Source organism: Hibiscus syriacus, unplaced genomic scaffold (genome assembly GCF_006381635.1).
Source record: "Hibiscus syriacus cultivar Baekdansim isolate YM2019G1 unplaced genomic scaffold, ASM638163v2 tig00110694_pilon, whole genome shotgun sequence".
Taxonomy (NCBI): Eukaryota; Viridiplantae; Streptophyta; class Magnoliopsida; order Malvales; family Malvaceae; genus Hibiscus; species Hibiscus syriacus.
Window position 1 is genome coordinate 281,303 of NW_024062828.1, and position 14,232 is coordinate 295,534.

General features: G+C 31.2%; 1 protein-coding gene across 1 annotated transcript; it reads right to left on the reverse strand.

Annotated features, from left to right (window-relative positions):
- Positions 1–9,035: 9,035 nt before the first annotated feature.
- LOC120138538 (alpha-dioxygenase 1-like) lies at positions 9,036–11,816 on the reverse strand. Its single transcript, XM_039154000.1, has 10 exons — positions 11,709–11,816; positions 11,268–11,531; positions 11,031–11,183; positions 10,820–10,953; positions 10,527–10,740; positions 10,310–10,455; positions 10,008–10,235; positions 9,719–9,921; positions 9,381–9,624; positions 9,036–9,302 (listed from the first exon to the last, which is right to left on the reverse strand). Exons 1-10 carry the CDS (start codon positions 11,814–11,816, stop codon positions 9,071–9,073), a joined length of 1,926 nt encoding a protein of 641 aa, XP_039009931.1. The 3' UTR covers positions 9,036–9,070.
- Between the last annotated feature and the right edge of the window lie 2,416 nt (positions 11,817–14,232).

Genomic DNA, 14,232 nt, shown 5'->3' on the forward strand with positions numbered 1-14,232 from the left:
TTTCGTTATATAAAAAATAACTCAACAATTTATTGGTGTAATATAACAATAAAGAATAAAGTAAATAAATTAAAGTGTAGAATATAAGATAAACATAAAAACGTCATAATAATCAAAGGTACTTAAAATTATATTCATATTATATCCAAAGTACCAACGTTAAATAATAAATAAAGAATCATCCCAAACACATAAACCAAGAGTTCAAAATAAAATGTAAAAAAGTCTAAACACAGATATGATAATGCATGAACTAAGATGATGATGAAGGTAAAAATGGAAAGCTAAGTCTGTCAAGCTGACGTTGGATCACTTAAACCTCATCAATAAGGGAAGCCCGACGAGCTTCGATCTCATCAAAATATGTGTCAACGTGGGTGTAAAGATAGATCGTTGCATTGCAAGAATCAAGCTGTAGATGTTAAGGTTGATCACATTCATCCTCATGGCCACATAGAGCCTCGTCCATATACTTGTCCTCTCCATGATCGTCACCATCATCATGCTCTAGCTCTATTTCTTTTGCTCGAACTCGAACCCAATTCATGGAAAATTCAGGTGGTTCGCTGTATTCCAATTTCTCCATGGAAGCGCATTTAATGATTGCCTTAATAATAGGGTCAACCCTGGGCTCATATGAGATATCAACATCAAGATTCCTAAAAATGTGACTAAGGTTTGTACCGTATACCAAATCCAGATGCAATTTTGCCTTGATGATACTCACAATGTCATTGAAGATTGTATTTGGCAAATATAGCTTGGACCCATCATGATGTAATCATCCACCAATAGTCAAGATCACAAACAATAGAGTACTTCATGTCTCACGGGCAAAGAACGTGAGACATAATCAAGTGATAGAACTTATCGAAAAGACTCAACCAGGTAGCTTGGTTTTTTATTACATGCATCTCCATCTAAAAATGATCATTTTTGTTTGAATCATGGATAAGGTCCTCGATGATATTTAAGGATCTACCCATAGCAAAAGATTTAATGGCCCGATAAATTGTGTCATCCAAAGATTTAAAGGAAGACATGTGGACATTTGAATAAAATAATTGAACCAAAGTGGGAAAAGTAGGACCTTTAAATTTTAGAAAATCCATTAATTAAATATCTTCAAGTTTAGGAATGTATGGAAATCCTAATTTTAACAAAAATGTAAAATCTATTAATCTTGGTTCTTTGATTAAACATGAAGCAAAATATGTTCTAAAATATTCAGATGCATTGGAATTTCGAAATACATGTCCAAGGAATTGGAAGGAAGAAGGGGATCATCGAAAACTCCTTTACCCTTACTGGCCATTGATTTTTGTTCAAGCATTTTTGAAAAAAAGAATTTTTTGATGGATAAAACTTGCTTAGGATGAAAATTGATGTTTAGGGATACTGAAGTTGATTTTTAGAAGAATTAAAAATGAAATTTTAGCTTAAAAATAAGATATGGCCAGATTGAACGATGTGGGAAAATTTTGGTTGATGAATTTTATCAAACACCTAGTAGGTGTACAATAAAAATAAAGGATTCTTACAAAATTGGATGATGGGTAGTACTCCATACATAAAAATAAACAATTTAACAATTTATAAGTCTTTATATCCATCTAATTAAACCAATTTTTGAAAGAAAACATGAATTGAAAATTTTAGAGTTTTTGAATACGTACCCAAAAGTTCTTAATTCTCCAAAAACAATGATTGAATCAACTTTAGGAATAAACGTAGATGAATTCTGCTAAAAAACCCTAAATATTATCTTTAATTGAAGTATTTTGGATGAATTTCAAATAGGATATGTTTTTTTTTCATGATTTTAAGAGTTTTATTTCAACAAAAGGAGATCGGAGAGTGATATACGCGTGATTTAGCCTTAAAATAGCCCACTCGGTCAATAATAGCCGAAAGGTGTCGACCATTCATGAAAAGACAATGATATCTTTTACCAAAGGATCGGTCTTTTTTTTTAAAATGTAAGAGATTGATCTTTTTCTTAAGGTTACATTTTCTTTTTATGAGACATTTGATTCGAATTTAATACAATCAAAGTCATTTGAATTGTATGAAATGAATTTTAATGACTTAAAGAAATATGATATGCTTCGACTTGTAACATCAAATTATGTAAATTTTCAATATTGGTCAAATTAGTCCATTGATTCGCATATTGAAGGTCTATAACACAAAAGGCTCTAGAAGTCCTAAACATGCATCATTACACTTTTATGCTACACAAAACATCTTATTCTAAAAAAATCATATTTGGGCAATTAAAGCATAAAGAACATGATTTCACGAAATCAAAAAAAATTATAAATTTAAGATTAAAATCATAAATACAAACATATTAGAATATAAATATGCAACTCGTACAATATCAACTTCCCCATATTAGTTGCATCAAATCGTTATGATGAAACTTAGTCATGTTTAAAAGTCATAGAATCACACAAAAACAACATGATAGAGTGAAATTGCATGAAATTAAAAAAATTTACCACTTGAATTAAATTAGATTGATTAAGTTTCCATTTCTTTAAGTGTGTAACACTCAATATTCGATCGAGATTATCTGACCCAAATATAGAATGTTACATTAGTTGTTAAAGTGACCTAGTACACGAACACTATTAAAAATTTTCATTTTATACATGCGTACAACCAAATAAAACATATATCACATAGAGAAAGTATGCACCAACGTAGTATGCTGATCGAAAGTTCATTTATACAAAATTTCATTTAAAATGGGTTACATGCTTTAAGGGTATTTTCGTCTTTTTAAAACATTACATGTAAAAATGCTAAAAAATTGAACTAAAATTCAAATCATTTCAAAACAGTGCAAATTTCAGAATAATCGTACATCAAATAGACCCTTAATTAAGCACATAACCAGTTTTAGGGACTAAATTGAATTTTGTTGTTAAATTTTAGGATTTACTTGATTTTCCTAATTTTTCAGTTTAAAAATGAAATAAAACTACTAATAAAATTACTTTTGAAAACTCAACTCAAATTGAAATCGTGTTGATACTCAATTTCAAGTCCAAATATCAGGTAAAAATTTTGTAAACAATTTATTTTATAAAGCCATGTTCCAAAATATCATCCAAGGACTTAAAATTGCAATTTTAGAAGAGTTTCATGCGAGCCCAATCTAATGGATCAATCCTTTTTCATATAGAATCAATCATTTTACAAAAGGGATCAATCTTTTTTATAAAGGGATCGATCCTTCATGCAAATGGATTGAATCTTTTTCTGATAGTAGCCATTGGACTGGTCCCCTCAAACTAGAGATCGATTCTTTACATATGATCTTTCATTTTAAGACTTAAAAATGCATCATAGGACATTTAATCAACTCTTAATGGTACCTTGTTCCAATGACCATTTAAGAGCATACTTTAGACATCAAGAACAACATTTTATCATACAATATGTGTTAAAAAAAAGGTTAATCTGAGATAAAATAATAATAATAAATAAATATTATTATATAATCGAACGAAACAAAATAAATAAAGAATTAAAATAGAGGAACATGATTTGTTTACTCATATGTAGACACAGAATCAGATGAGTAGAGTATGATAAACCGAAGAAAGATTTTTGTTGAGGCATGTATGAACAGTTTCCTTAAGACAGATTCGTCCTCTCCTCGGTGCTTTGAGTAACATTGGACGTCGGTCTCCCAGGATACAACAACAAATGATCACAACAGTAAGCACGACCGTAGTGATCAGTCGAACACAATCTTGCCTTTCTCTATCACCAGAAAGAACAAATTTGGAAGGAACTTTCTAAGTGTTATCATAATTCAACTTTGTGAATTGTGTCTCAAAGTTGTCTTAGTAACTTGTGTTGTGTTGTGTCTTAGAATTGTGCCTTAAGTAGCCTATATATAGAGGATGAGATGAATTGAAGGGTTAAGACCTTTCGATGAAAGGACTTAATCTTTCAATTAAATTACTTATCCTTTTGATGAAAAGTGCTTAACCTTTTCATGAAAGGATTTCATCTTTTCATGAAGAGAATTGTTGAATAGATATGATTGAATGGATGCAACTTTAAACCAAAAATTAAGTCCATTCATCAAGTGACATGACTTATTATTAATTAGCTGTAAATAACATCAATTCATTTAATAATTTTTCCAACAATCCCCCACATGAATGAACTTGATGGTTCAAACACTGGCTCGATATGGTGATAGATTATACGTTCGATATTTGCATAGGATAGGTAGGCGTCTCCCTTTGAACCTTCCCTTGTGAAAATATGTTTACCTTACTGGCTGTCCAGTAGACGTGATGTCCTTGAACTGTCCTACTGTTTGTGTAAGCGATTACATACCTCACACAAATATTTCACTGACAATAATTTGGTTCTCATGTTTATGTCCATATAGCCGTGGACATCTCCTGGTTTTGCAAGAGTTTAGAGAACTATGCCTCAATAGTCTCTTTGAAGCGGCTCCACTTCACTCTCACATAGGTGACTTATGTTGTTCGGCTCACCAAAACACATAGTGTCATTAAAAGCATTGCTTAACCTTTTCCACTTTTTAGTCATTGTTTTCATCATAGGAATAGACTTGGGGATAAGAACCCCCACAGTGACCTCACAATGTCTATGCAAGTAGGTTGTCCCATTGAACTTAGATCTTGGGATCTCCAGTCAACTAAGTTGGGTTTTCCTTCACATGGCGCCTTAAATATTAATGGCCTTTAGTCACATTCCTTTCGATGTTTATCAACTTGATCTCGATTCAACTCATTGTTTAGCGGATCCACAATGTTATCTTTCGATCTTAAAAACTCAATATAGATAACTCTAGTTGAGATCAATTGTTTAATGATATTATGTCGACGACGTATGTGTCTCGACTTACCATTATACTTATACAAGGCACCCCCACACTTTGATGTAGATGTAGTTGTAGGAAAGTTTTTTACATTTCCATAACTCATATGGTGTCTCCTATTTTCTTGTAAGTTACCTTATTTAAGGGTAATTTGTTGATAAAATAACTTCCTCCACAGTTATATGACAACTTAGAACATGGTCAAATGTCATTCATAATTCTTTAGCAATCTTATGGACACTATACACTTCATATAGTGTATCTGACAATCCATTCAAGAAGTAATTCCGACATTGAAACTTAGAATGCTTTCAAGATTTAATGACAACAATGTCTATCTCATCCTCTCTATGAATAGGATGATCATCCTATATTTGACCATATTCAGCCATGTCTTGAAATTTTATATATGAATTTCACATGTTTCTCGTTGTGGCTCACAACCACTGACATCGTTGAATTTTATTAAAAGTCTGAATATAAATCAACATTTCAAATCACGAGTTAGGTGAATCAGTGGGGTTACCATTGTTTCGTTTAAAACACGTAACCAAAATTTATAAATATTCCAACAATAAATTGAAAATTAATTCAATTTATTTTACCATTTGTTTCTGTTAAACAACAAATTTTAATTAGAAATTAAAATTCTAAAACAAAATTTGTAACAATGTTGTTACCTCCAAACGATTTCTGTTATCAACAGTAAATCAAATAAATTTTGTTGAACAACAGGATTAAAATCCTGAAACAGAATTATAGGCCCGATTTTTGTTCACAGACATATCATAATTTCGTTCGGTACCTTATTTATCGCAACGAATTTTAGTCGAAACTAAAACCCAACAATTGAGTAATTTCTATTAGACGGAGGGAATTTAGTAAAATTAAAATCCCGAAACATAAATTCACAATCAACAATATTTTTGTTGAATTCGTTAAACGTTAGGATTTAGTAAAACTAAAATCCGAAACAAAACCAATTTCTGTTGGACAATGGGATTAAAACCCAAAATAAAACCACTTTCTATTGAACGACGAGAATTTAATAAATTAATTATCGAAACAGAACTAATTTCTGTTGAATGGTGGAAATTTAATAAAACAATTAATTTCTTAATCGTAGTCATTTGAACCAACATGTGGGTTCAAAGTGCGCCCCGTAAGTCAAGATTCCATAAGCTACATATTTGAATTCCTTTATTAACGTTGTGTCTTCCTTATCACGCTTATCACATGGTAATTCTACTTCAAAAACTTGCAGACAAATCAACATAGAAATGTCTCATCACACATAAAGGTTAGTGAGAACCCAATATTGTGTCCAACTTGCTTTGAACACGTCAAACAACTTTTGGAATCAATTGAGAACTTTACTTTGGCACAGGTTTCTCAATTTGGTGGTTTTCCAATGATGCTTCATTAGTACATAGTTAGGATTAAACTCAAAGAATCGATTTCCCCTTGGATTAAAAAAAATTATGAAAGAATATGTCTTAAGATTGTTAGAAAAAAGGTTAATCTGAGATAAAATAATAATAATAAATAAATATTATTACATAATCGAACGAAGCAAAAATAAATTAAAAATTAAAATAAAGGAACATGATTTGTTTACTCGTATGTAGACACGGAATCGGATGAGTAGAGTATGATAAACCGAAGAAGTATTTTTGTTGAGGCCTGTATGAACAGTTTCCTTAAGACAGATTTGTCCTCACCTCGGTGCTTTGAGTAACGTTGGACGTCGGTCTCCCAGGATACAACAACAAATGATCACAACAGTAAGCACAGCCGTAGTGATCAGTCGAACACAATCTTGCATTTCTTTATCACCGGAAAGAACGAATTTGGAAGGAACTTTCTAAGTGTTATCATAATTCAACTTTGTGATATGTGTCTCAAAGTTGTCTTAGTAACTTATGTTGTGTTGTGTCTTAGAATTGTGCCTTAAGTAGCCTATATATAGAGGATGAGATGAATTGAAGGGTTAAGACCTTTCGATGAAAGGACCTAATCTTTCAATTAAAGGACTTATTCTTTTGATGAAAAGTGCTTAACCTTTTCATGAAAGGATTTAATCTTTTCATGAAGAGAATTGTTGAATAGATATGATTGAATAGATGCAACTTTAAACCAACAATTAAGTCCATTCATCTAGTGACATGACTTATTATTAATTAACTATAAATAGCATCAATTCATTTAATAATTTATCCAACAATATGTACATTGCATCAATAAAAAATGTACCTTAACATGCTTGTAATTCAAGATTTTGCATTATTGGTCATTTTGGACATAATGGTATATACTAAGACGGAATTTGACATATATGATCAATTTACCCAATCTAGGCATACCAACATGCAATTGTCATAATCATGCTGCAACTGACAAGTTAAAAAATAATATTACTTCATGACAACACTCAATTAATCATGGCATCATCCGTGAAATCACTTAAATTATTCAATTAACATGCTCAACATACTTCACCTACCTTCATGCTAATCAACAATCATAATAACTCATCATAAAATCCATCCAAAATTTAGAAAATGTTCCATGTCCAAGGTTCGAAGCAATATAGAATCATTAAGTAAATGCCTAAAACAAACAATCTATATTTTACAAGCACCATAGTCACCAAGGACTTTATTTACCATATTAACTATACCATAAATTGCTACATTTGCTTCGTTCCACTCTTAAATGTTTAAATGACTAAAGTACCCTTGGGATGGATAAATCATTAAAATACCCCGGAGTAGATAAAATTTTAGAAATGCCCTTAAATTTATGGTAATATCTGGCTAAAACAAGGATACTAAGAACCTCAACAACACTTTTTGAAGTCTTACACTCCAAAAATGACTTAAATCTTCTTTGAATCGACACATATCCCGTTCGCTAGTATTATATATCTCAAAAACATTACTTCTTGCAAATGATATATTCAGACTTGTTAAATTTTGTATAAAGATACTTCTCCGGTAAAATAAACGGAAATGACTCGAATGTGTGAGTCATGATCTTCCTCGAAACGAGAATAAACAAGGATATCATCGATGAAAACCACCATCTAATCTAAATACGGGTGAAATACTCTATTCATCAAATCCATAAAAATAGTAGGAACATTTGTCAACCCAAATGGAATTACCAGAAACTTATAATACTGTTTTGAACATTCTCTTAAGAACATTCAACTCTTTCACATTCAACTAGTAATAACATGATCTCAAATCAATCTTAGAAAATACAGTTGCTCCACAAAATTGATTAAATAGATCATCAATTTTAAGCAATCTAGATCAATTTATTCGGTTGACAACAACTGATACATAGACATATCATACCATCTTTCTTTTTTATAAAAAAACATTTAAGCTCCCTAAGTCGAAATATTAGGGCAAATAAATCCTTTATCTTGACACTCTTGCGATTGTACCTTCAACTCCTTAAACTCAAGTTTCATGCGGAGCTCTTTAGGTTCCATGTGGTATGGTATGATGAACACCAGATAAATATCATGATACACTTCGTTGTTAAACTCCACATCGTGATCAGTTGACAAACTTGGTAAATCTTTCAAAAACACGTAAAAATAATCCTTAACCGTGAGGATATCATAGACTCTTAACTCCATACTCATTGAGTAAAGACCATAAGTGAAATAAGCTTTAAATCTCGTGCTCGTCATCTTATCCACCTCGAGCTATCGAGGAGAGCAACCTTCATGTGCAAAAAAGAGAAAACTAAATACAAATGATAAAAGATTAATGGATGAAGGTAAAGAAACCCAAATACCAACAACAAGCAGAGATTGGCGAAACTGGCTTAAGGCGAGGTTGCTGGATGCCGCAAGATATACACACCTCCTGTGAAATTACATGAGATTTTGAAAGAGGAATAGTTTAGGCGTTTGAGCTTTCCTTTATCATAAAAAAAATAGTGAAGGAATGCGAATAAAAAAGCTTTTTTTATTTGAGATTGGCTCATTTATGACCAAATATTAATAAAATCAAAATTTAAGAGACGATGAAATATAGTCAATGTTTAGCTGAACCAATAAACTTTTATTGATGAATAGTTTACCAGTACATAAGGTAGAAAAGAAAACAATTATTCATGACTGTAAAACATCAGTCGGGTTGCGATTAGTAATTGAACTCATGTGCTGATGACGAGTTAATTCGAGGATGGAAGGCGAAGGTATAGAGGGATAGGATTGGGAGCATTTGGAGGAGAGTCCCAAACCGAGAAAGCACTGGTTGAGTTCATCCATTTCTTTGGAATTTCTGGGTAATGACGTTTCAACACATCTTTCAAGCTTTCAGTTGTATTCACCCATTCAAATCCCCTCTTTGTGTATATTTCCTCATTGAATTCGCTTGTGAAGAACCTATCTGCTTCCAGCCTCCTGCAATATTTATATCATCCAATTCATCATATTCAACTTTTCCCAGAAAATATTGGGATATAAGTACAATTTAAATACCTAGATGCCATCAGTAGGAAGATGATGAAAGCTGTCTCACTTATGGCAAAACCTTTGATCTTCTTCTCTGCCATGAGACCCACCATTATGTCCAATTGTTCAACATCATCACCATAAACTTCCTTGAGAACTTCAATGACTTCCTTGTCTTCAGTCAAATCTTCCCATTTAGAGATTGGTATCAATAGCAAAGCCCTACGGAATTGATTGTACCTTGCAACTTTCCTCTCCCTGTCCCTGTAAACTGCATCATTGATTTCAAAATTTGATTAAATTTTCATGTGTTTGTTTAGTGAATTCATGGATCATAGATTTCCGGTTCAAGACAAGTCTTTTACTTTCAAGAGCTGCCAAATCCACATGGTCAGGCCTGTCTTTGCCATCCACATCATGTGTTATAAGGTCTCGAAGCCATGCAGGATAGTTCCAAAGCTCCAATCCACCACAAGCTTGATGGCCCATTGAAACAAATTGCCTGGTGAAACCAATTTGTGATAAAGTTTTTTCTCCTTTATGACCAATCAGATCAGGCATAGGAACCCTGCATTTGCAGAATAGAGATTTGAGATAAATATTTAGTATGGAGCCATTGTTTTCTAGAAGACAACAATGTCTTATAAAGCTTACTCCTTAAGCAATGGTGGAGTTTTGTTTGGTCCTGGAGCGACATTGGTGTTCCTTAGGTGAAGGGAGTCTGGTAAAAGCTGGTGCATCCGATAGACGCTGGTAAATTCCTCAGTCAAAGAGTAAGGAACGCCATGATTAACAGGCTTTCTTAGACCAACTAAACCTCCCAATGAGGCATCCCCAACGTGCCCAAATGAGTCCTTGAATTTCTTTCCCAATAACCCATACCTGTGGCAGCGTTAAAGTTATATATAGAGGCCAAATCCCAACAATACAGGTCACTAGAATGAAAAAGGAATTACCAGTTAGCTCGCATTCCAGCAAGCAACATATCAGTTTTGAGAAGCTCCACTGTCCAATCAATGGTATGGATCTTAGCAATCACAGCAGAAGTTACAAGCCTCGCGTGTCGGAACAACTCTTCATCATTCAAATCCGGATGTTCCTTCTAAAATTATATTTCAAATAATAATGTTTAGTAAAATTCTCATCATGTAAAGATGGAATTTAAAAAAATACCTTGAGAGCATCACAAACAGCATTGTGTTCTTTAATGAATAAAGCCTGCAATGCAGAGACGCCAGCCCAGCTATTTCGAATATCTCCAGATATGGGGATCCCATCTTCATCGTGTTGCAGTAAACCATCTTCTGAAATCTTTAACTTTCCATCTGTAAAAGTTCTCACCTTTTGTAATCTTTCCTTATTGCTGCCATAAATTACACTTCCATCCCTACAAAAATCACCCTTTAATTATGAAATCATGCATGCATAATAATTATTACCGCTAAGGATATCGAAAATGTTCTTACCACCAAGGTGTACGGATGTTCTTGGTGCCGGTTTGGATATCGTAGAAACCAGTTGGAAACTGCTTTGTCGGATAAAACTTGAAGGAACTGAGAGGACATTTGTTTGCTACTTCTTTAGGTGCAATCAACTCAACCTGCAACTTTGTCCAAAAATCAAAGTTAATTATATATATATATATACGTTCAAATCCAAGTATAATTATGGTTGAACCTGCTGGTTGGTGTTCTCCATGTGATCGATCCAATCGTGGATCATAAACTGGATCCAAGAAGCTGCAATCATGTTGAACTGCTTTCCCGTGTCTTTGTACTGTGTTCGTGCCAACAGTTTTGTAGCCACAACCATTGGATCTGGCTTCATTAACTACAAAATAGTATTATTTAAATTTTCAAATCTTAATCAATATATATATATATATAGTTGTGAGCTTAAAGTTAACGTGTATACCTTATCTGTTTGATCAACAGGCATAATGTTCCTGCCAAAGAAACTTCCTTGGCTTCCAGCTCCCTCATTGAAGGGATCATTGTAACTTCCATCACTTGTTCTGTAGGGATAATCCCCTGAACTAAACCGAACTCCAGACGGTGATTTTCCAACATTAATAAGATTGTACTGCTGGTGAAGATGTCGACGAATAGCCAGATACAATAATCCTAAAATAACCGGTAATCGTGACCATATCCCTAGTTTATCCACTGAATGCACAATCTGATTAACAAAAAAAGAACAAGTTCAGTAATTTCAAATTTAAAATCAAACAACTAAATAATCAATCGTACTTACATAAAAAACGATGCAATAAAAATACACGTATGATCATAATTTGAATATCTAAGCAAAATATATATGAAAGAAACAATAAGGGTTGTAATATAATATATTTACAAGGAAGAAAAAAGCATCAGTTATCGTCATGGAGGAGACAACTTCATGAAAATCTCTATGGATGAAACGATGTAATATGTTATTGAAAAATGTTTTCATGAATGCCATTATTTTTTTGAGAGAATCTAGGCTTTTTTTTTTGAAAATATATTTTTTTGTAAGAACAATGGTCATGCATATGCCTATATTTATAGATGAAATTGAGAAGAAAAAGTATAATTTGAGAATAACAAGTGAAAAGAATTGAAGGAAAATTCTTTGGTCAAACTCAGTTCACACAATTTTATGGAAACTTATTAATTTGCAAATGGGAAAAAAAAGACATTTTAGAGGGAATGTCTAAGGAAAGGCGGAGTAATATAAAGCTAAGAAATTGTGTGACCGGAAATTTAATAAGATAATTAACAAATTCAGTAAATCATTACCGGAAATGTTGATAGACTCATAATATTGTAGGTAAAAAACATGAAGAAATATTAAAAAAATTGGTAACCGGTAAACTATTATTATCGATAGGTATCGATATATATATATATAAGTATCCATACTTACTTCACCATGGAAAATATTAATTTAGGATTACCTTTTGAGTGAGTTTTAAGATATTAATTTAGTAATTATAAGAGTCTAATGACTTATTTTTATGTTATGGTATATATTATTATTAAATTAAAAATAATAAACATAGATATTATATATGTATTATTATCTTTAGTTAAAATTGTTAAATTTAAATTTTAAATAATATTTTATAAAAAAATCTAAATAATCAAATAATTTTTTTGTAAATGAAATTATTAAATTAATGTTGTAGGTGGAAAACATCAAAAATTATTAAAAAAATTTGAAACATAAATTGCATAGCTTCTATATCCATACTTACTCTAAAAGTATAGATATTGTTTCGATAGTAAGCTATGTCCAACTATTGTACTGAAAAAATATCTATACCTATACTGTATGTATCGATACTTATATTTAAAACATAATTGATTAAAATAAAATAGGTGTTGCTTATTATGTTAAACTACATACCGGTTTATTTGAAGGTTACTAATAATATAAATGGTAAAATAAAACAGACGACACCTATTATCTTAAATAGGTGCTACCTATTATGTTGAATAAGCGCTACCTATTACATTAAACTAGGTACCGGTTTGTTTAAAGGTTAGTAATAATGTAAACAATAAAATAAAATAGGCGCTACCTATTATGTAAAATAGGTGTTACCTATTGCGTTAAATAAGCATTATCTATTACGTTAAACTATCTACCAGTTTGTTTAAAAGTTAATAATATAAATGGTAAAATATATACAACTTAACCGTTTGAATTTTTTTTTAAATTCAAAATTATTGATACTTGTAGGTTGATGTAGGGGTGTAATTCATCAACTTTTTTAAAAATATTGATACATCATATATTAATTATCGATATTATAACATTCATCACTTTTTTCAAATGCTAAAGTCTAGATAACAGTCATAAAAAATCTAAATTCTAAAGTATCGATATATGGTATTAATAACATTTTTGAATACGTACTACTACATATACACTAAGTATCGATATTTTTACAAAGATGTTTTAATGAAATTTTGTAAATAAGTCACTTTCAATCTTAACATTTCAATTTTTTTCTTCTTCAAATTAACAAGTTTCTAAAATGATAAAATATCGAACATCATAGATGATATTGATATTTGCTAAAGTATCGACCATCAAAATATAGTAGTATCGATATTTATTTTAAAAATAATTGTCATCCAAAGATACATAATATATTAAATCATACCGATATCATTAAACACAACTTTAATATTTTAGGCGCTACCTAATATGTTAATAGTATTAATAACAAAATAAGTAATTAACTTTTTTTTTTGTTATCGTCGGATTTCTAAGGTACCATCAACTTAAACTTTGGTAATATTTTAGGCGCTACTTAATATGTTGATAATATTGATAACAAATTAAGTTATTAACCTATTTTTTTATCGTCAGATTTCTAAGGCCCTATCAACTTTAAACAGACGCTACCTATTACATTAAATAAGCTCTACTTGTTATGTTATTATGGTTGACAATGTTTCCAGTAATTAATCGGTTATGTTAAAGTCAATATTTTTTGATGCATTTTACATATGACGATAATATTCCCGGTTATTACCATTATTATTATCAGCACAAATAACATTTTCAGTGAAAATATATAACATTTACGGTAGCACTTTTAATTGATCACCTATTTAATCAGTCACGCTAATTTTTAACTGTATTTTAACCGCCACAGCAGATACTCAATACACACAATTTTATGGAAATTTATTAATTTGCAAATTGCAAAAAAAAAGAAGATATTTTAGAAAATAATATTCAAAATAGTACACGTGAAAAGCATTGAAGGAAGATTCCAAGCTCAATGCACACAATTTTATGGAAACTTATTAATTTGCAAATTGTAAAAAAAAAGACATTTTAGAAAATAATATTCAAAATAGTACATGTGAAAAGCATTGAA

What these genes read in the sequence shown, in the direction of transcription:
- LOC120138538 (XM_039154000.1), bottom strand. Translation starts at nt 11,816, where the DNA reads ATGGCATTCATGAAAACATTTTTCAATAACATATTACATCGTTTCATC. An exon ending in TGGAGAACACCAACCAGCAG is followed by an intron (nt 10,954 to 11,030) that starts GTTCAACCATAA and finishes ACAAAGTTGCAG; the next exon opens with GTTGAGTTGATTGCACCTAA. An exon ending in ACTCCACCATTGCTTAAGGA is followed by an intron (nt 9,922 to 10,007) that starts GTAAGCTTTATA and finishes CTGCAAATGCAG; the next exon opens with GGTTCCTATGCCTGATCTGA.